Here is a 20,956-nt window from a genome sequence, read left to right on the forward strand (position 1 = left end):
GCATCTTCAAGTTCTTGCATGGAATTGGTTGCAGCTATTACCACAGATGTCTGGTTTAAATGCAAGTACTCACTTGAAAGGTAAGGATTAAGTTAGATAAAAGAACCAACACAGCAAATATAGTCCAGTTTCATGAAGTTAGACGCAACATCATTCACAAGTTTGCTGACACTTGCCTTTAGGGAGTGGAGAAGTGGGAGCTCGGATTGAAAAACTGTATTGAATTCGTTGGAGAGGCCAAGAGAGTAGTCCATGAATTCAAGGTATGGCTTAGTCAACTTGCTTTGTAATGTCGACAAGATAAGGTCATTTGTTGCAGTTGGGTCGTCAAACGTGGTTTCCTCGAAATAGTGAATAAAAGCAACCCGTTGCTCAATAAGCCTCTTTACGCAGGCCTGAAGGGATAACCAACGGGTCTGTCCCGGAGCAAGAATTCGGTGTGCTTTGCATCAAAAGAACTCCTGAAATTCGGCATACTTATCTCGCCTGGAAGCGCTTCTGGAAAAGTGGGCATAGATATTTCGCGCCAAGTCTTCTAGTGTCTTGGGAAGTGACAAGCGTGCATAGGATGAACATAAGTGAATAAGATGGCATGAGCATTTCACGTTCAGGATGTGGGGCACAATGGCTTTCATAAGTGTTGAAGCAGATCTGTTGGCTCCAAACATGATGTTAGTTGTATCTGCACAAAATCCAACAATATTTTGCCAGGGAATTGAGTTTTTTTCAATGACTTGTTTGATGCAGTTAGTCAGACCCTCAGCCAATCCATCATTACACTTAACCCTGTCCAATACTTCAACATGAAGTTTTAGATCTTTCTCGCTAAAAAATACTACAATGATAGCTAGCTGCTTATCAACAGTACAATCAGTGGTTTCGTCAATTATCACAGAGAAAAAAGTGGTTTTGAGCAATTTAACTAAATGGTTCTGCAGCACCAACGAAAAATTCTGTCACAAAATATTTGTAGCTTTCTGTTTACCCAAAGTGACCCCTGCCAGAGCCTGGTCTTTTGGAAATAATTTTCTTAGGAGAGGGATCAAGCTGTCTGCAAGACGTAATGGCAGATTATATTCTGCCTAAAATATGCAGATGCGCAGTTCAATTTCTTTGGAATTAATGCCTACAGTCAGAAGTTTTTCAATGCTGCCACTACCAGACTTTGTCTCAATTTCATTGCTTGCTTTTATGTGCTGCTTGGTCAGAGCATGCTTGGTCAACTCTGATTTCCCACAATACACATACTTCAAACAGAACTTACAGTATGGTACATAAGTCTTCTTCTTTGACCTATTTGACACTCTTTTCTCTATCCAATTTTTTAACATTGGTAACTGAAGCCACTTGTGAACAAATTTTTGCTCATATGTTGTTTTTGGAAATTCTGACCTGAACCCTGCTTTTTTTGGGGGGGGGGGGGAGTGGCCCGGTGGTGATCTTCAGGAACAACATAATCTTCACCATCAATTCGTTTTTCAGGACTAGACACAATTTGAAGATTATATTCCTCTGAGTCAGTACACTGGCTTTCAGACGAACTTTGCATGTCTATAATCCCAAGAAAAAAGTATTTTATTAGTGATCAAAACCAGTCTATTTCTATAATTACTTGTACAAGGATAAAAAATAACTAGATCATGCTAAACTATGCTCATGGGCATTAACGTACATATCCTCAATTAACTTAAATTACCTCACGTATAATTTGGGTTTGCAGTATGGAGGACCGAAAATTTGCAATGGGTGCATTGCAAAAGTTTGCAAAATCAAAACGAAGTATGCCTAGCTTGATAAATGATAATCTTCAGATTTGGAATGCCACTTTAAATGGAAAAAGGAATTTGTGACCCAATTCTTCACTAGAAGAGCTTTGCTTTGATGTCCTCTAACCTAGGAGGGACCAACCCAAGTAAAAACAACACAAAAGAAGTTTTTCTCTAAACCTAGCTTAACAAAATACTTTAATTTGGTACTTTCACATTGCTGCAGTCCGAGGCAAAACAGCAGATTTTACATGATTCCAGATGGCAAGTGGCAGGCAGTGGACATGAACAAAAGACTAGACTAAATATTATTGTTTTATTTTTATCAGATTAAAAATAAGGGTACTCAGAGCTAGTTTGAACAGAATGTAGGGTCCTTTATAGACAGTATGGTCTGTAAATTTTGTCTGAAAAAAGCCACAGTTTGCACCAGCACCAGCATCTGTCCCTAACTTTGGGCACAGAAGTCACATGCTGTATAGGAGGGTGACCTTAGGTTAGCGTCGTTCAGGACCGTACTTGTTAGAAACAAGTCTTTCGACTTCCGTAAATGTTTTGTGTACTTGCTTCTGCGATCAGAACATAGCTGGAGTCTAGGTCTATCTATTGGCATGTCATTTCCTGCCTTGGTTTTTGAGCTAAGCAATCGAGAGTTCCATTTTGTGTCAGGACGAAACATCACTGCCTGCCATTTATCAAGTTGAAAATTGTATTTTCATGGTTTGAATCATATTTTCTTATTTCCTAATTAAATTGAAGCCCTTCTGACCTGTTTAAAATTACTGCAGTCACAAAATTAATAAGAATATCCATTTTTTGTAGCATAATTACTTTTTCTTTTTTACTCCTAAAGAGGTCAGATGTTCTCTAACTGGAGTGCACAATCATAGAAGGGAATTTATAACACTGAAAGAAAATTTTAGCATTGAAAAATTACAGTTGTTGCCCTTTCACCCATCGACCTAGGTCACCTCCCTGTATCCTGCCTGTATCAACATCCACTTTGGTGCTAATGTTAATAATCTTTGAGACAGATATCACAGGTAACACATACTGATGTTGGTGTAAACTCTGACTTTTTGCAGACAAAATTCTGTGATCTCCACTGTTTTACAGATTAAGGACCAGATTTATTTCCACAGTTTTAACACAATTATAGCATAGGTCCACTCAGGCCACTCAGGATTCTTTCAATCTGCTGGTGACCTCTTTTTCCCACGGTCATGTGGAAATCCGCAGGGGACCATCCAAATAGAGCAGCAGCTGCCTCTGTAAAAAACAGCTCATCATGGAACATATTTATTGGTGACCCCACTCCGGTCCAGCTCAGGTCAATGCAAGACCCCACTCAGGGTTACCTACATATGACAATATAGAAAAAATTGTCTTTATATCTGAGCAATAGAAAATTGTCATTTACTCTTAGAAAGAATGTAGTATAAAGTCAAACAGAAGACAATATCTTGCTTTCTCCTATTACGTAGAATCATAAAACGTCGTACAGATGACTTGATGCCTCATTCTTTTATAGAGCAAACATAAATAAAGTCATACAAATGACTTTTTATACCTCATGCTATTATAGAGCCAGCAAAAATAAAGCCATACAAATGACTTTTTATATATCTCACTATTATTGAGAAAACATGAATAAAGTCATACAGATGACTTTTTATATCTTACACTATTATAGAGCAAACATGAATAAAGTAATGCAGATGACATTTTATACCTTGTACTATTATATAGCAAACATGAACAAGTCCTACAGACAACTTGGTATTTTTATGTTAAATGCACTCTTTTATATACGTCAAACTGGAGATACAACAGAAAATCCATTTTGTATGGGTTAATTAAAGACACTGTTATGCAGTAATTAATGCGTAGCGTGTTTTCCAGTGTGTTGGCAATATTTAAACTGTTGTTTTGGGGGGTTTAGGGGGAGAAAAAGGTACCTAGGTTAGGTCACATATTTAATATATGCTATGCTTTACAAATGACTTTTTATACTTTGTATGTTTGTAATTATATATTTCTATTTCTAGAGAAATGATAGAAAGTCTTCTGTATGACTTTTTAATCATCAAATTATTGTTAAGAAGTACAAATAAAGTTATACAAAAGACATTTTGGTTTTCTTATTTAATATATGATCCACTAAAATTTCATACAGAAGAAATTATATTACCCCACTGATACATAGAGAAAACAACAAAAAGTCATTTGTAAGACTTTATTTCTGTTTGCTCTATAATAGCAGCAGGTGTAAAAAGTCATCTGTATGACTTTATTATAGTAGAATGATACATTAAAAAGTCCACTCACTCAGGATTCTTTCAATCTGCTGGTGACCTCTTTTTCCCGTGGTCATGTGCAAATCCACAGGGGACCATCCAAATGGAGCACCAGCTGCCTTTGTAAAAAAACAGTGCTAAAATTCTACTTTAGCTACTTTTGACTATCTTGGAAAGGGGTTAGGTTAAGAAAATGAAACTTTCAGGGATGGGTCTACAGGCTAAAGTATGTCCTGGGAAGATACTTTGAAGTATCCACCTCCACTCCTTCTCCCTCTACAGGGTCCTGACCTGTGATGACCTTTCAAAATATGTGAGTTATAAAAGTTAAACCTTGCAAAATAGATTTTCTACTTAAATGAAGCACAACAAAATTGTTTTCAGCTTCACAACTTTGCTCAATCCCAATTTAGCCTATAAGGTTTTAAAGATATGCAAATACATTTCCTAAATTTCAGAAATAAACTATTTATATGTCTTAAAATTCTGCTCAAATGACTGAAATTGCATTTTCAGAGCTAAAACCAGAGAGAAATAAACTGATAACTGAAAATTAAGGTAAAATCTTGTTTTGTCAAAATTTCAATGGGTATAGACCTGTCATGTAGGCAAATTTCATGACCCTTTAGAGGGAGAAGCAGTGGAGGTAGGTACTTGAGAATACCTTCCCTGGACATACTTTAACCTGTAGACCCATCCCTGAAAGTTTGATTTTCCTAATCTAACCCCTTTCCAAAATAGCCAAAAGTAGCTAAAGTAGAATTTTACCAAAACAGCTCATCATAGAACACATTCACTGGTGACCCCACTCCGGTCCAGCTCAGGTCAATGCAAGACCCCACTCAGCTCAAAAGTGAATGAATTACATGAGCTGTTTTTTACAAAGGCAGCTGGTGCTCTATTTGGACAGTCCCCTGCGGATTTTCAGATGAACACAGGAGAAAGAGATCACCACCAGATTGAAAGAATCCCTAATGGTAAGTGCATAGGCATAGGTTGCATGCTCCTATTCTACAATTGCTGCATAGCCTAACCAATACTCCCTTATGTCAGCAGTTAATAACAATCAAAGACAGTGCTTAAAAATAATCTAAATACTATGCTACCTAAACTACTAAATACCTAATGAGTAATGAATGTCATTTCACGCTTTTAGCTTTGATATAGAATGTACGAGCCATCTATGTTATTTCCAGAGTGTATGTGCCTGATTTTGCTTGTTTGCTGTTAATGGGATAAAGCTATTGCACTACTTTGAGGTTGTTTTCATATTGATTTGTACCCTTTAATAGACAAATTTATAGTTAAGTTAAATTGTGTGATATCCTCCAATCCCTAGAATAGGTCTCTCTCTTCGGACATCCTCACCAGCGCCTTCTTTTTTCTTAAGTTGACTGGGGTGTCATCTATAACGGCAATTTCCCCTATATCATTAAGTTGCATCTGATTTTCTACTGGGAACAAGCAGAAGAGGGGAAGGAACCCTCGTAAGCGTCGTATTGTGCCCGCCGGTATTTAGCTACCCGCAAATTGCGGTGAATAGGTGAGGGGTTCTTACACTTCCCTTGTTCCTGGGTGATTTCAGTACCTGGAATTTGATTACTGGATTGCGATTTGCCTGATGACGTGAAGGTGCGATGGCGACGCTTGTACGAAATGCTGTGCTGAACTTTATGTATCGCTCGATGCAAACGGGAATCAAAATAGATCAAATTGTTAAAAGAGCCGTGGAGTTTTTCTCTCATACGGACATATTAAACGCGAAAGAAAAGTTGATCTCTATCGGGAGCGAACTGGGATATGATTACGTATTCCGGAAAATTGCCAACGACAACGATAATATTGTTGAAATGACCAAGAAATTGTCCCAATATGCCAAAGACAAGAAATCATTACCACAATTTGTTATTGTGGATCCCCAGGAAGTTCCCACATGTCCAGACGAAATCAGTGCTTGCATTCGAGTCAAAGTTAATGAACTGTGTCGACGCATCGATTTTGGATTATACTCGATATCCGGAAAAATCAAGCTAGCTACAGATATGTTCTCCGATCAATTAAGTAAAGTGTCTGAACAGTGTGCTGTTATCTCCGACACTATGTCCCTAGCCCCTCCTTCTCTTAAACCACAAGTGACTCAACGGAAGCCTCTTTACTCAGTAGTGGTTTAAAATATGCCACCTGATCTCAACTCGCCGCAGGCTAGGCAAAAGTTCATAAGCAAGCTGTGCCCAAGTGGGATTTATTCGGACACTCTTACTCTAAAGCGTAGCAACAATGACTGGAAAATCCTTGTAAAGTCACGGGATTCAGCAACACAACTAGCCCAGGCCATGAGTAGTAAGCAAATTGACACCCAAGTGAGAGTGCCTCAATTTGTAGGTATTGTAAAGCGGATTCCTAGTTTTCTAGATGAAAACGAGCTAAGCCGAGTAGCTAGAGTCTTCAAATTATACTACCCGAGTCGTGCTGATCCGGACAATGCTATTCCCAATCCCCTTAAAATCTATCTTGAGCTATTCAGGGTTGAGGAGTTCTGTTTCCTGCCCCAGCGCTGCCTTAAATGTCACAGTGTTGGTCATATCGCTGCCAACTGCAACCAACAAGAAAAGTGCTCACACTGTGGCGGCACTGTTCAGATGTCTTCAAGAGTTAGCCCGTGTAAAAAGCCCCAAATGTGTGTAAATTGTAGCTCAAAAAAGCACAATTGCCACCACGCCTCATGCCCATTTAATCAAGCACAGCCGTCTATGCCTCCTGTATCTTAATGGGCTGCAAGGTGTACTTTTGGAATATGAATGGTAAAGTGCTGGAAAAATTGCCATTTCTTAGTGATCTATCCACGAAATATGACCTTATTTGCCTCCAAGAACATTTTCTCACGGAAGCCAGTGTCAACTTTCAGGGTCAACTTGCTAAAATTTTCTTCAGATCATCATTATATTATACAGCCAGCACTCAAATTCAGCAACCACGGACATCCTTCAGGAGGGCTTGCTATAATCTCCAAATCTGTTCCCCTCCCCCCTGCCTGTCTCCTGCAAAGTGAACACTTCCAGCTTATTAAGTGTGGGGATTTCATTGTAGCCAATCTTTACTGCCTACTAATTACAATAATATTGTTTCGGAGCAAAAGTTTGCTATCGCTTGCAAGAAACTCGGAAAGAAAGTACTAAGGGAGGGTTTACCATTAGTGATTTTGGGGGACTTTAACTGTAACGTTGAAGACAGTAGCAACTCTCGTGCCCAAGTGCTTCTAAGTTCACTTCCTAATCGATCCAAGCTAGCCATGAAAAACAAGCAATATTTTTTTATAAGTGTCTCTCAGGTTGTGTCTAACATCGATCACGCTATTAGTTTTAACGTTGAGCTACCTACCGTACAGGTAGGACTTGACAGAATATACTCAGATCATCTGGCCCTGTCTGTCACTATAACATGTACTGTGAATACGTACCCGCCGAAACCTAAACCGAAGCTCGTGAGTGACTGGAAAAAGGTCTCCTGCCCTTTATTCCAACAAAGGTGTGACAAAGTCCTCGGAAAAATGAAGGTCCCTTTTCATCTGCTCCAGTGGAATGCTGACTTACCTGATTGTGAAATAAGACTGCAATTGAACCTAAACTTTGCTGAAATATGCAACGCTTTAAAAACAGCTGAAAGCTCAGCTGTTTCGAGTGTTGAATTGCGCCGTATATCTTGAGTAAAAGGATGGGCCCAAAATTCTAATATGGTGAATGCAAAGGCTGTGGCCAAGTTTTGGCTGCAAATTTGGCATGAATGTGACAGGACTAAAAGTGGTGCAGTCAATCAAATTCATATTTTTACTAGATAGAAATTTTCAAAAGAACTGCGTAGACATAGCAGTGCTTTACAACTTGAAACAGTGTCGAAAATTATGGATAATCCTAATCTGATTTGGAATTTGCGTGCAAAGCCTGCTCAGTATAATAATCCGACTGCCAGTGAGATTGGTGAGAAAGTTTGGGTTGATTATTTTAGTGCGGAATTTGCAGCCCCAGATGAGTCGAAAAACTAAATGTTTTGTGAGCAACTAAGTCCCCTCCTTACAAAAGAGTTAAATTATTTTGTTGTGAATAGTAGTCACATCCGGGAAGTGTGCAAAAAATTAAAGAAGAAATCGTCAAGTGGTGCTGATAAAATACGTGCACATCATCTATTGAATGGTAGTCCCCTTTTATTTGAACATCTTGCAATTGCTTACCAGATTATTATGACGCATGGTGTTGTACAATATTTATTTTGCTTAGGATCCATAACGCCTATACTGAAAAAATGAACACCCGCAACAGAACCTTCTTCGTATAGACCGATAACAATATCCTCTGTTTTTTTCAGGCTTTTTGAAGTGTTAATAATAGGTGACATTAGGAAGTGTTGCAAGGTCCCTCCCCACCAGTTTGGTTTACAATCAGGAATGGGATGTACTCACGCATTACATGTTGCAGCAACTATTCCGTTCGATGTGTACATTTCTAATGAATCACCGGCTATTGGCGAATATGACGCACGCCGCGCTTTTGACTCGGGCATACATGCGCAGATAATGCTAGAATTACGGAAAAATGGTGTCGACCCAGCTATTGTTCGACCTCTTTATGATCTGTATCGCCAATTAAATGTGTGTTTATGCATTCCTAATGCAGAACCCACTAGGAAAATCCATGTAAAAAAAGGTATAAAACAGGGTGCGATTTCTTCACCAGATTTGTTTAATAATAGTATTTAGTCATTAAGTCACTACAAGCTGTATTCTAAAAGGAATAGATATGACCTTAGTTGGTTTTGCGGATGACATCTTGAATTTTTCTCGGCAAATAACTTCCCTAGAAAGTAATTCTAATATCCTGTCATCTCAGTATGGTGATATTGGCCTTAGTTTTAATGTATCAAAATCGGAAGTAATGCTGTTTAATTGGAATAAATCTGTTCTACCTCACATTCAACTAGGATCTCTGTCTATTGAGCCTGTAAAGTCACTAGTATACTTGGGACTGCCCATCGGTGACACACTGTCATCTATCCGTTCGCTAATCATCACACATATAGAGCGTAAAATTAGAACTGTGAATGGGGCCACAATTTCTTCGAAGAGAAATCTTAATAGGTTTTCACTGGCTAGAATTTATAATGGTGCCGTGCAGCCACATATATTATATATAACATCATTTTAGAAACTTCTGCGTAATGAAGATAAATTTAAAATCCGCAGAATTTTCTTCAGATATTTGAAGATTTTACTGCAAGTTCCATTGAGAACGAGTAATCCGTACCTGATCCGGCAATATGAAGTAACTGATCCATTTTCTGCAGTTAATCAGTTGCTTGATAAGTATTGTGCTAAGTTGGAGGGTAGCAGCCATCCTTGGCTACCTCTACTCTCGTCACTTTGATTGATGTGTATGTGTATTTGCTTTGTCTGAACCATTAACTGTATGTTTTTTTTTCTCTCTCTTTTCTGTTGTTGTTTTTCCATCAATTTCTGTATTTATGATGGGTTTAAAAAATAAATTCAAAAATTCAATTTGTTTGAAATTTCACGCTGATTTTCACGACATAAGGCAGAGTTGGGACAAAAGAATTTTCAAGAAGACCGAGCATATGCAATCTGTGAGAATATTTCAGCCTTCACTTTAAAAAACCTAACTTTCCCTGAATATCCCTAAGAACCCTTAATTTACCTCATATTCCCCTTAATCCCTAGATTGAAAATAAGTGTCCCTAAAAGAAGTGATTTTCCCCTAAAATAGGGATTTTCCCCTAGAAGTGGAAGCCCTGATCGTAATGGACTCTACCTACGAAAACTTGAAAAAATGGATTGAATGCGTAATTTTAAACAGATATGTCTGAGGGGGGGAATATCCTAGGAGGGGGGGGGAAGATGATGATGTGATGTCAAGGGGTAACCGCGGAGCATTAATAGTGTAGCATAGGTTGTCAATTGTCTGGTGTCAATTGACGGGTGTCGCAGGGTGTCATCATGCAGCCAATTTTTATAAAACCAGTTAAAATAGGGAGTAGGCTCGTTCAAGAAATGTTTCAAATCCTCTGTGACGTGAATCGCCTTGGAGTATCATGTTCTAGCAATAAAATGGCAAGTTTCCGCTGTTCAAATAAAAAACAGTGTTTAATTTGGATTTATAGCCTTATTTTCGGAGGGAAAAAGGATGAAAACGTCCTAGGGGGTGATGAGGGGAATGCCATGTTGGATGGCAGGGGGCAGGCACGCAAAGCCGTGGTGGTATGGGGTGTTTTGGAGATTTATTATGATAGGGGTGGCTTCCGGTGAGGGAGTTTTTCATTAAAAGCTCTCAATAGAACCTAAAAAATTACCTATACCGATATTATGGGTAATGTGATGAGAAAATATTACTCAAATAAGCATACTATCACGGCGGGTGAATATTCATAGTCATTTCTAAAAGAAGGGGGTATTTTCGTTAATATCTCTTAATATGGCTTAAATTTTGCTTTAACATCTACCCCTCCCTCTATAAATGATTGTTAGGAGTCCCATCTTTATCTAATTCACGCATGTTTTAGTTTTTTTTCGTTTGTCGTGTTTTCAACCTTTTTTTCTGTGTTTTTTCTAATGATTGTAAATTTGTTTTTATTAATAAGTTTTGTATTTACAATGATGTGTGTCTTTTTAGATACCTTGGTCCAGGAATAATGTTCAATATGTGAACGTTTACACTATTTAAGCGTCTTGTATCCTCCCTTTCGTCTTTATTACTAAAAAAAAACATTAAGAGCAACCCGCAATGTTATCTGTTATCACTCCCTAAAAAGCATTACTAAATGAACAGGTGCAATTTCTCGTAAATGATTTTCTCCGTCTGTGTGTCAGTTATTGTACCCGTAGGAACACGCTATCATCATTCTAGTATGCACAAAAATAGGGTTCTTAATGTATAGAATTGGTTATTTCCTATAATGTATTCCTAAGAAAAGAATATTGGAAAGCGTTTCATAGACGAGTTGATTAAGGCACAGTTCTATTGGATGGAAATTGGTCTTTCGAGTCCTAACGAAGACAAAAATCGGCTGATATAATGATCCTTTGAGAAAAAAAAAATGCATTGAAAGAAAAATAAATTCTTGAAACGTCTTGCAGAAAAAATGTCTTAGAAAAAACCTCTTGAAACCTCTTGAAGAAAAATGTCTTAAGAAACGTCTTGAAGTGTCTTAGAAAACGTCTTGAAAAAAAATGTCTTAAAAAATTCCTCTGCTTGGCACTTTCATTGCGTAAGACCTATGTGTAAGCTGTCACTACACAATACCCACGTGTGTGCTATCATTAAGTTATTTCCGACTAATCCACTAAGTCACGCATGAGTCCCAACTACAATTACAAAGGTTAAAATTCCCTATGATGTAAGACCTGTTAGTCATACACGATTGCGTCATCCTGTATTATATCTGACCATTTTAAAACAGGAGTATGTTTTCCATAGCCTCACGGGAATCCCGGGTGTTACAGAATCGGGAGGGGGGGTGTTACAGGAAACCAGGGCATGTCGTATGAATCCTGGGTATTGTAGGAATCTTGCCACCTGTATTGCTGAAACCATCCTATGGACCTTCCAGAAACCAGGGGCTTCTAAAAATCCTATGGGATTCTGCTATGGGCTTCTGGAATACATCGACCCCATACTACTGATCCATTTTGATCAACACAGTGTATGATCCATGTCCACTCCCTCTGGTCAACAGGGCCCAAATTGAGGCACTTGAACCCACTCCTCTCCACTCCATTTTCCAAATCTGTAAAAATTAACGTGTCGTACTCAGCGTTACTAAAACTTTGAGATTAACTATACCGACTTTTTAACCAACATTGGGCAATAAGATTTAATTTGATGCCATCTGAAATGTATTTAAAAAATTCTCATTTGAGTGGCTTTGTGACACTCATGGGAGCTTTGTTTAATTCATTTTACTGAGAGCCAAAAAGAATTTTAGGGAAAAGCCTGAATAAAAAAACTTATAGCAGCAATCCTATAACCTCACAAAAGATGGCATCTTATGCAACTTTCAACTTAGCAGAATAGCAGCCCAAAGCAGGCATCTTTAGATGATAAATTGAGGAAAATTTATGAAACTGTTCCCAAGGGTGGTTGGTGTTGTTATTTTTTTCTTTGGAAAGTCTTAAAAAGTCTGGGTACTCAGGCTAATAGCTGATATAATAGAAAGATCTATCCCAACGCATCAAAAACTCATTATTTCTATTAAAACGAGCCGAAAGCATGTTTCTGAAGCTCCAAAATATCCCTGCGGTCACACAACAAAGTATAAAAAAATAACCAAGGCTACATATTAGCAATTTGTTATGAAAGACCCACATCTCTGCAAAGTAATTTGATTGCCAACTGATGCAGAATTTTATAATTAGACCTTCCACATTTCAAGAACAATAGTTTTTTTTCAAAAATAATAGTTTTTATGTCAATTTTTAACAATGAAACTTTCTACTGCCAAAATATTAAAAAACTATATATTTCCTTCCTTCTAACGGACTTATAGTTTCAAATTTTAGTAAACGAACCATTCACGTTTCAAGATTCTCAGCTTTTTTCTAAGAATTCCAGAATTCTTATTTCAATTTTTCACCGCAAAACACTTGGCGTTCCATAATTTAAAAAAAAATTTGCCTTTTGTTCTTCTAACGATTTTGAATTGTCATATTTTTACAACCAAACCTTTCAGAATTTCAGAATGTTCACTTTTTCCAAAATTCCAATTTTGAACACAAAACACTTGCCAATTCAACAATTTCAGCATATTTTGCATTTTGTCCTTTCTACCCCTGTGAATTTTCATTTTTTTTGAAATAGCTAAACCCTTCAAATTTCAAGTTAATTGTACAAAAATTGGCAAAATACAAAATTCCTTAAATAAAAGTTGAAAAAAAAGAAATTTCTTCAGTAAAAGTTGGAAAACTCGAAGTTACTCAAACAAAACTTAAAAAGGCCAAATTGCTTGAATAAAATTTGAAAATGGGGAAAACTTCAGGACCAAGAATATAAAAACAAGAAATTACATGAAAAAAATAAGAAAAATTAAATTATTCAAAAAAAAGAATTGAAAAAGTAATAAACTCAACAAAATTAAAAACATGTTTATTTGCTAGACAAAAATTTGAAATCTCTGAATTTTCTCGGCAAAAACTAAAATTCATTGAATTTCCTTGGTATAGATTAAAAATAGTAAACATTTTCCCATCTAGAAACAATACAATTCAAAACTTTGCGACCAAAATTATCTGTGATTTCACTCAACAAAATTGAAAATCTGTTTATTTCCTAGGAAAAAATTGTAAATAAGCGAAATCTTTACAATAAAAAACAAAAAAAGCAAAACAAACTCGCAAAAATTGAAAACCTCTGAAATCTTTACGACAAAAAAAAATGAAGATCCGTAAGTGTCCTCGACAAAAATTTAAAATCTTTGCAAGCCCTACAGCAAAAATTGAAAATCTGTGAATTTTTTTCGACAAAAATTGAAAATATTTCGACAGAACTCGAAAAATTGTAAATATTAGAACTTTTCCAACAATAATTGAAAACATGCAAAATAAATTAGCAAAAAAATTAAAGTCTGAGAAGCAGCTCTACAAAAAAAAAAAAAAAAAATAAACTCAACAAAAAATGAAATTTAAGAAAATTCAAAGGTTAATTTAACCAGGGTTAGGGTTAATTTAACCAACATTTTCAATTTTTGAGAGGTAATTCAGATATTTAAGTTTCCGATGTAAAGACTTCAAATACTTTAAACTACTCTAGAGGAATTTCAAGGATATTGAGTTTTTTGTCGTAAAGATCTCAAAGATTTTCTATTTTTTCGAGTTTACTTTTGTTATTGGTTTTCTTCAATTTTTGTTGCAAATATTTGACAGATTTTTTATTTTTGTCTAGGAAATTCAATTTTCGATTTTAATTTTGTTGTAAATATTTCGAACATCTAATTTTTTTTTGTAGAGTACATTCACAAAATTTCAGGTCTTTTCAGCATATTTCATAGATTTCCCAATTTTTCGCAAAATTTTTTTTATTTTTGTCGAAGAAATTCACCGATTTCCGATTTTTGTCGAGCGAAATTACAGATTTTCAATGTTTTTTAAAAAGTTATAAAATAAGTTGTTTTTAGATGGCAAAATCTTTGCCATTTTCGGTTTTTTCGTACAAATTTCGCTGGTATTCAATTTTTGTCGAAAAATACTCAGAAATTTTAATTTTTCGTTGAAGGAAAATACAGATTTTCAATTTTGTAGAGCGCCTTTCGTTTTCCAATTTTTTCTTCCACTAAATTTGTTTTCAATTTTTGATCATGCACTTTCTTCTTTTCTAATTTCTTATCCTAAAGGTTTAACAATTTTCATTTTTTCTTCTAATTTGGTCTTTTCAAATTTTGCCTTAGTAATTTTGACTTTTAAAAATTTTGTTTAAGCAATTTTCGTCTTTTTCAATTTTGTTAAGTAATTTCGTCTTTTCAATTTTGGTCCGAAAATTTTTGCTATTTCTCTTTTTATTTGAGGAATTTGGTCTCTTTAGGATTAAATAATAAGAACGTCACAATTATGTAAATTTGAGAATTCAATTGGTTAGAAGGAAGATAATGTGAAATATCTTAAAATCCTTGAATTGGGAGGTGTTATGCTGTCAAAAATCGACATAGGAATTATGAAAGTTTGAAAAAAGGTGTGGTTCTTGAAATGTTAAAGGCTTAGTTATACAAGCCTGAATATTCATAAGAGTTAGAATGAAGAAAATTAGAAATTCGACGAGATTCTTGAATCAGGAAATGATTTGTCGTCAAAAAACGGCATAAGAATTGTGGAATTAAAAAAAATCTGACTCTTGAAATTTGAAAGGTTTAGTTACACAATTTAAAAATTGAATGTCGCTAGAAGGAAGCTATGTTAAATTTACTGTAATTCACGTATTGAAAAGTGTTTTGTTGTCAAAAATTAATGTAAGAATTGTGAGATTTAAAAAAAAAACCAAAGTTTTTGAAATTTGGCAGTTAAATCATCAAAATATGAATCTTCAAGGTCAGTAGAAGGAAGAAAATTTTTAATTTGTTAATAATTTTGAGATGGGAAGGATTTTATTGTCAAAAATTGACATAGGAAATCTGGAATTCTGAAAAACTGTCATTGTTGATATGTGAAAGCATTAGCTAAAGGAACCTGAAAATTCAAAAGTTTAGAAGGAAAAAAAATGAGAAATTCCCAGAAACTCATGAAATAAGAAAGGTTTTGTCGATAAAAATCGACACAAGAATTGAAGAATTGGGGATTTTCTTGTGATTCTTGGAATGTGAAAGTAACACGATAAAAATTTAAAATTTCTGAAATCTTTACGACAAAAACTGAAAATCCGTAAAAATCTTCGACAAAATTGAATAAAATCTGACTCAGGTTTAGTTATAAAATCTGAAAATTCAAAGTTGTTAGAAGATAGAAATATAAAATTTATTCAAATTCATGTGCTGAGAAGTGTTTTGTTGTCAAAAGTTGATATAAGAATTGTGAGATATAAAAAAACAGAAGTTTTTGAAATTTGAAAGTTAAATAATCAAAATCTGAATCTTTAAGGTCATTAGAAAGAATAAAATTTGAAATTTGTTAATAATTTTGAGATGGGGAGTTTTTTATTGTCAAAAATTGACATAGGAACTCTGGAATTTTGAAAAACTGCCATTCTTGATATGTGAAAGGATTAGCTAAAGAAACCCAAAAATTCAAAAGGTTAGAGGGAAAAAAAATCCGAAAATCACCAAAAATTATGAAATAAGAAGAATTTTGTTGACAAAAATCGACACAAGAATTGGGGAATTTTAAATTGCCAAGAGTAGGGGAATTGGGAATTTTTGTTGTGATCCGTGGAATGTGAGTGTGACACGACAAAAATTTAAAATCTCTGAAATCTTTACGACAAAAACTGGAAATCCGTAAATATATTCGACAAAATTGAATAAAATCTGACTCAGGTTCAATCATAAAATCTGAAAATTCAAAGCTGTTACAAGAAAGAAATGTAAAACTTATTAAAATTCATGTGTTGAGAAGTGTTTTGTTATTAATTGAAAAAAGATTGCCGGATTAAAAAAAGCTGAAATTTTTGTAATTTAAAAGGTTAAACTATAAAAATCTGAAAGTTTAAGCTCATTAGAAGGAGAAAATTTTGAAATTTGTTGAAATTTTTGAGTTGGAAAAGTTTTTATTGTCGAAAATAGACATAGGAGCTCTGGAATTTTGAAAAACTGTGATTCTTGAAACATAGAAAGTTTAACTAAAGAAATCTGAAAATACAGAAGGTTAGAAGGAAGAAAATGCAAAATTCACTAAAATTCATGAATTGGGATGGGTTTTGTTGACAAAAATTGACGTAGGAATTGAAGAATTGTAAACAAAAGCTATGATTCCTGGAATATGAAAGATTTAGTTATTAAAAATATAAAAATGCCAAGGTCTGGAAGAAATAAAATGCAAAACACGGTAGCCATAATATTTTAGAATAGGGGAGTGTTTCTTGTTAAAGTAGACATGATAACTGTTTAATTTAAAAAAAAATCTGATATCCTTTAGATATAAAAAGGTTTAGTTTTTAAAATATGAAAATTCAAAGTCGCTCGATGGAATAATACGCGAAATCTGTTAAAATCATGAATTGGGAAGTGTTTTATTTTCAATAACTGAAAAAAGAATCGTTGAATTTTGAAAAAATCTGAAATTCATGAAAGGGGGAAGTTTAAATACGACAGTATGAAAATTTAAGGTCGTTAGAAAGAAAACACAAAGTTTGTTAACATTCTTTGAAACTAGAAGTGTTTGTTGTCAAAATTGAACTATGAAATCTGAAAGAGTGTCTCAAAGAGTGTCTGCGAAGAATGCAATTATTAAAATCAGGAATCAGATGACATAGCTCTAACTTATTTAATGCTGTTTCGTTTTGGTTTGAGTGAATGAATGTTTTTCTTTTATTTCTCAGTTATTCGATAGTATCCGTCGATGGCGGTTCAATTTTGAATTTCTTTGCAAATCACGGATATTGGTGAATGACTCACTTTTATTGTTGTTAGGTATTTGGTTTTAATTCTAAAAATTTTTTGTCTTTTATTGATTTTTATTCATCTTTTAATTTTTTTTTCACATTTAAATTGACTTTCCGCGTTTTATTTGTTGGTTTGTTCTTCGGCCCTCGCATTGATTATTTTTTTTCGTCTCGCGCTGAAGAACAGATGCGTTCGTCCCGTCGAAATATTCGCTTTGTTGTGTTTTTTCAGTATTTTCAGTTGCCCTTTAAAAGCCCCATTTTTGTTCGTTTTTCTTTCTTTATTAGAAATCTGAAAAAAAAAAAATAAAAACCTGTTCCCCTCCCTCCCGCTCAACACTTCTAAAGGACGTGATTGAAAATGATTAGTATTTTGAACAGTGTGGTTTTTATTTATTAAAACATCAGCAACAACACTAAAAAAGAAAGAATAAAAATCACCAGAATAACTAAGACTACTGAAAAGGACTAATGAAAGTGGATATATTGCTTATAAAAAATGTTATTCAGTCTTAGAAGTCTCGAGAATTTCCAATTTACTAATAAACGATCCGCAATTAAATAAATTGTTTTAAAAAAAAAATAGTTCTTCAAAGAAAAGTAAAGGATTGCATTTAACCAAACTACCAGAGATAAAGGCATACAATAATTCAAAAGATTTTTAGAGACCAGATCATCATTTGCACTTTACCCAAAATAAAGATAAGTTTTATTTTGGGTAAAGTGCAAATGATGATCTGGTCTCTAAAAATCTTAGGGTGCATTATCCCTACTCTTGTTTATGGTAATTTATATTTGAATCAAGTTTGACTCGATTATTCATAACCGTATCTGCTTGTTTTGGGTCTAATTTATTCACTGGTAGTAATTTCTGTTCGTTTTAATTTTGAATTATTGTATGCCTTTATCTCTGGTAGTTTGGTTAAATGCAATCCTTTACTTTTCTTTGAAGAACTATTTTTTTTTTTAAAACAATTTATTTAATTGCGGATCGTTTATTTGACATTGTTTTGATTATTGGATAATAAAAGGAATACAAATAAAAGAATATTTTGGTTTTACTGCTAAAGAATTTATAATTTTGGCTTGCTTTTGGAAGTTTTGACAAAATTTTTAAACAAATATTAGTAATTATTTTACTATAGAAGTTAAGGTGGATAGAGAGGGGGAATACCAGACCTATGTAAGTGGATCAGAAATTTGTGTTTCCTGATCGAGGTTCCCTTGGTTCTAGAATTTTATTGAGGTGGCAAATATTTAAGGGGTTAAGGGGAACCGAGTAGGAAAATAAAGCATGGAAGGGTTTGTCCTCCAATTTCTTTTGACTCTTGAAAAGGGCACTAAAACTTGCAATTCCTAATCGAACGAGCTCTCTCCAAAGTTTTAATAATTGTCCTTTTCATACGAAGTGGTCTGTGGAAGAAATACTCGGAAGCCACTTTACTCTCAACCTAGGTAGCGCAACTAGCTCCACGTGGCTTAAGCTAAAATCTGACAATTAATCTCTGAAGTGAAAACATTAAATATTTTCCTACAGTTACCACCCAGTGAAAGTAAATTCATTAAGACTTAGAGAAACTAAATTTAAAATTTTTCGGTACTCCTATGTTAACCGTACTCTTTTATATACTGCTAGTTTGGTTAATGCTAATGAAATAAAATAAAATAGGATGAATATATAATAGTTTAGAAACAAATTTAGGCTATATATTTGCACAATAGGGGGGGGGGGGTAAAACAAATACATTGTATTACCCAATAGCGGCGTTTTTAATTAACCCGTCAAAAACAGGTTTTTGGTGAATGGTTTCCATTGCAGTATATAAAAGAGTACGTTTAACATAGGAGTACCAATTTTTCTAAAGAAAATTAAAGATGGATATTAAAGTCCGAAAAAAAGCAGAAATAGTCAAATAGCCAGTTTTAACGATCAAAAATCATTATTTATCAATAAATGAAACGTAAATTAAAATCAATCTAAAAAAAAACATAAATTAACATTAAAAGGGATTGGGCTCTCGCTCCCCCGAACCCCTCAAAAGGTTAAAGTATCCTTCGTGCTCTACTGAAAACTAAGAAAGTGTACTTCAAAAATCACCAATTAACGTTTTAAAAGCTTTACTTATCCATTAGTTATCGCTATATTAAAATAAAATTTAAGTTAAAAAAAAAATTAATGAGCATCATATTTAACATACAGGGAAAATAGAAATATGATGAAAAATAAATAATGCATTTGTCCACAATTCCAGGTTCATAGCAGTGAAAAAAATGCCTAAAGGCCGAAGATTCAGCTTGCAGCCATGTTTATTACGGAGTCCAGGAGATGGATGTAATAGTTGCCTAGAAGCAAATCCTTCGCCAAGTACAGCAGATCTTATGGGTTCTATAATCACAGATTCTCAAATCCCACCCAAGAAACATTACAAAGTAAGATAAACACGCTAAACCAACTTTTTAGTGTCAAAATTGATAAATATGCAAATTTTTTTAAGCAATTCACTGCCCTTCACTTATGTTTAAAAAAAATCTTTTAAATTGCATTTATGTTATTCTGTTTTCCACGTAAGTAAGGTCTTTTGGTTTCTCCCATAAATTAGAAAATATATCCTGAATTATGAAGATTAACCCTTACTTTCAACATTTCTGCTTTACTGGAGACAGAAATTGATGTTGATTTTTTTTTTTTGGATATACCCATAGGATTTAATTTCATGCCAAGAAAAAGGTGGTACAGATATGTTTTATTAAATGGTGTAGACATTATAAGAGAAGGATAACCTTAAGGCTGGAAAAATAAATAAAGAGAAAAGACGAAAAAAATGTCCACATCGAGATTTGGAGCTACATCCTCACAAAATCGAGTTTCTGGGAGGCTAGAATGTAACCGACCCGGCTTAAATGGACTAAAGAATGACAATGACTACTACGAATACTAAAAACTCTTTGCAGCACAAATCTACTCTGAGGCCAACACAGCCATGCACAGTCTGCCTCCATCCCAATTTATAGAAAACCTCCCTCTTTACAGAAAATTTTCCAATTTGTATTGAGCCCTTGCTTATGGCTTCCCCCACCCTATTCGGGAACGATTTGCTCTTCGTTTGCCCCTTGACGACTGGCCAAAAAGAACGATCTTTGGCAATCTGTACTCCTTCGTCCCTAGAATGTGCCCTAGCCATCTCAACCTTTCTATCATTATAGACCTAGAATGCGTGATAGAACCACCTTTTCGTACAGCTTACTGTTTGAAATATGGTCAATCAGACGGGTTTCGAAAAGAATCCTTAGACAATTCCAATATACAGCATATAACAAATCCTTTTCCGTCTTTTGGAGCACCCAAGTTCCAGAGCCATAGTTGATCATTGCAAAATCTAATGTTCTTATCTTGATCCTCAGACATAAACTTCCAGCCTTTTTTCAATTTTGAAAAAACTACCCTGGGCCTGGGCTGTTCTACTTTTAAAATCTTCAGTAAATCTACCATCATTAATAATAATGCTTCATAGTCAAATGAAGCTATCCACCCTATTGATCTTCTCTTTATCCGGCATCATCTTTTCATCTTGACTTCATCATTTTCCTTCGACTTTGTTTTCTTAACATTAGTTTTAAAACCTATTCTGACGCACTAAACTTTCAAAATTTCCGAAAATGTGTTAGTTTGATAACATTTCCGTCTAGGATAATTAAATCATCAGCATAACTTAAGTCTAGGATAGTTTTGCTTTCCCATTTGATTTCATCTCTCATAGTATTTTTCGTGCTGCTTAAGACAAAGTTCATCAAAATAGTTCATACAAATTGGACA

At 34.6% G+C, this 20,956-nt stretch overlaps 1 protein-coding gene across 1 annotated transcript in view; it reads left to right on the forward strand.

The window, feature by feature from the left end:
- The first annotated feature begins 2,450 nt into the window (after nt 1–2,450).
- The window catches only part of LOC148949392 (ras-related protein Rap-2b-like), an 85,788-nt gene continuing 67,282 nt past the window's right edge, over nt 2,451–20,956 (forward strand). The window contains exons 1-2 of the mRNA XM_089092947.1: nt 2,451–2,486; nt 19,395–19,572. Of these exons, the coding sequence (XP_088949073.1) occupies nt 19,414–19,572 (159 nt within the window). The 5' untranslated portion in view covers nt 2,451–2,486; nt 19,395–19,413. The remainder of the gene's footprint in view (nt 2,487–19,394; nt 19,573–20,956) is intronic.

This window comes from Artemia sp. Qi Xiang Cuo, chromosome 8, assembly GCF_049724085.1.
Source record: "Artemia sp. Qi Xiang Cuo chromosome 8, ASM4972408v1, whole genome shotgun sequence".
Lineage (NCBI taxonomy): Eukaryota > Metazoa > Arthropoda > Branchiopoda > Anostraca > Artemiidae > Artemia > Artemia sp. Qi Xiang Cuo.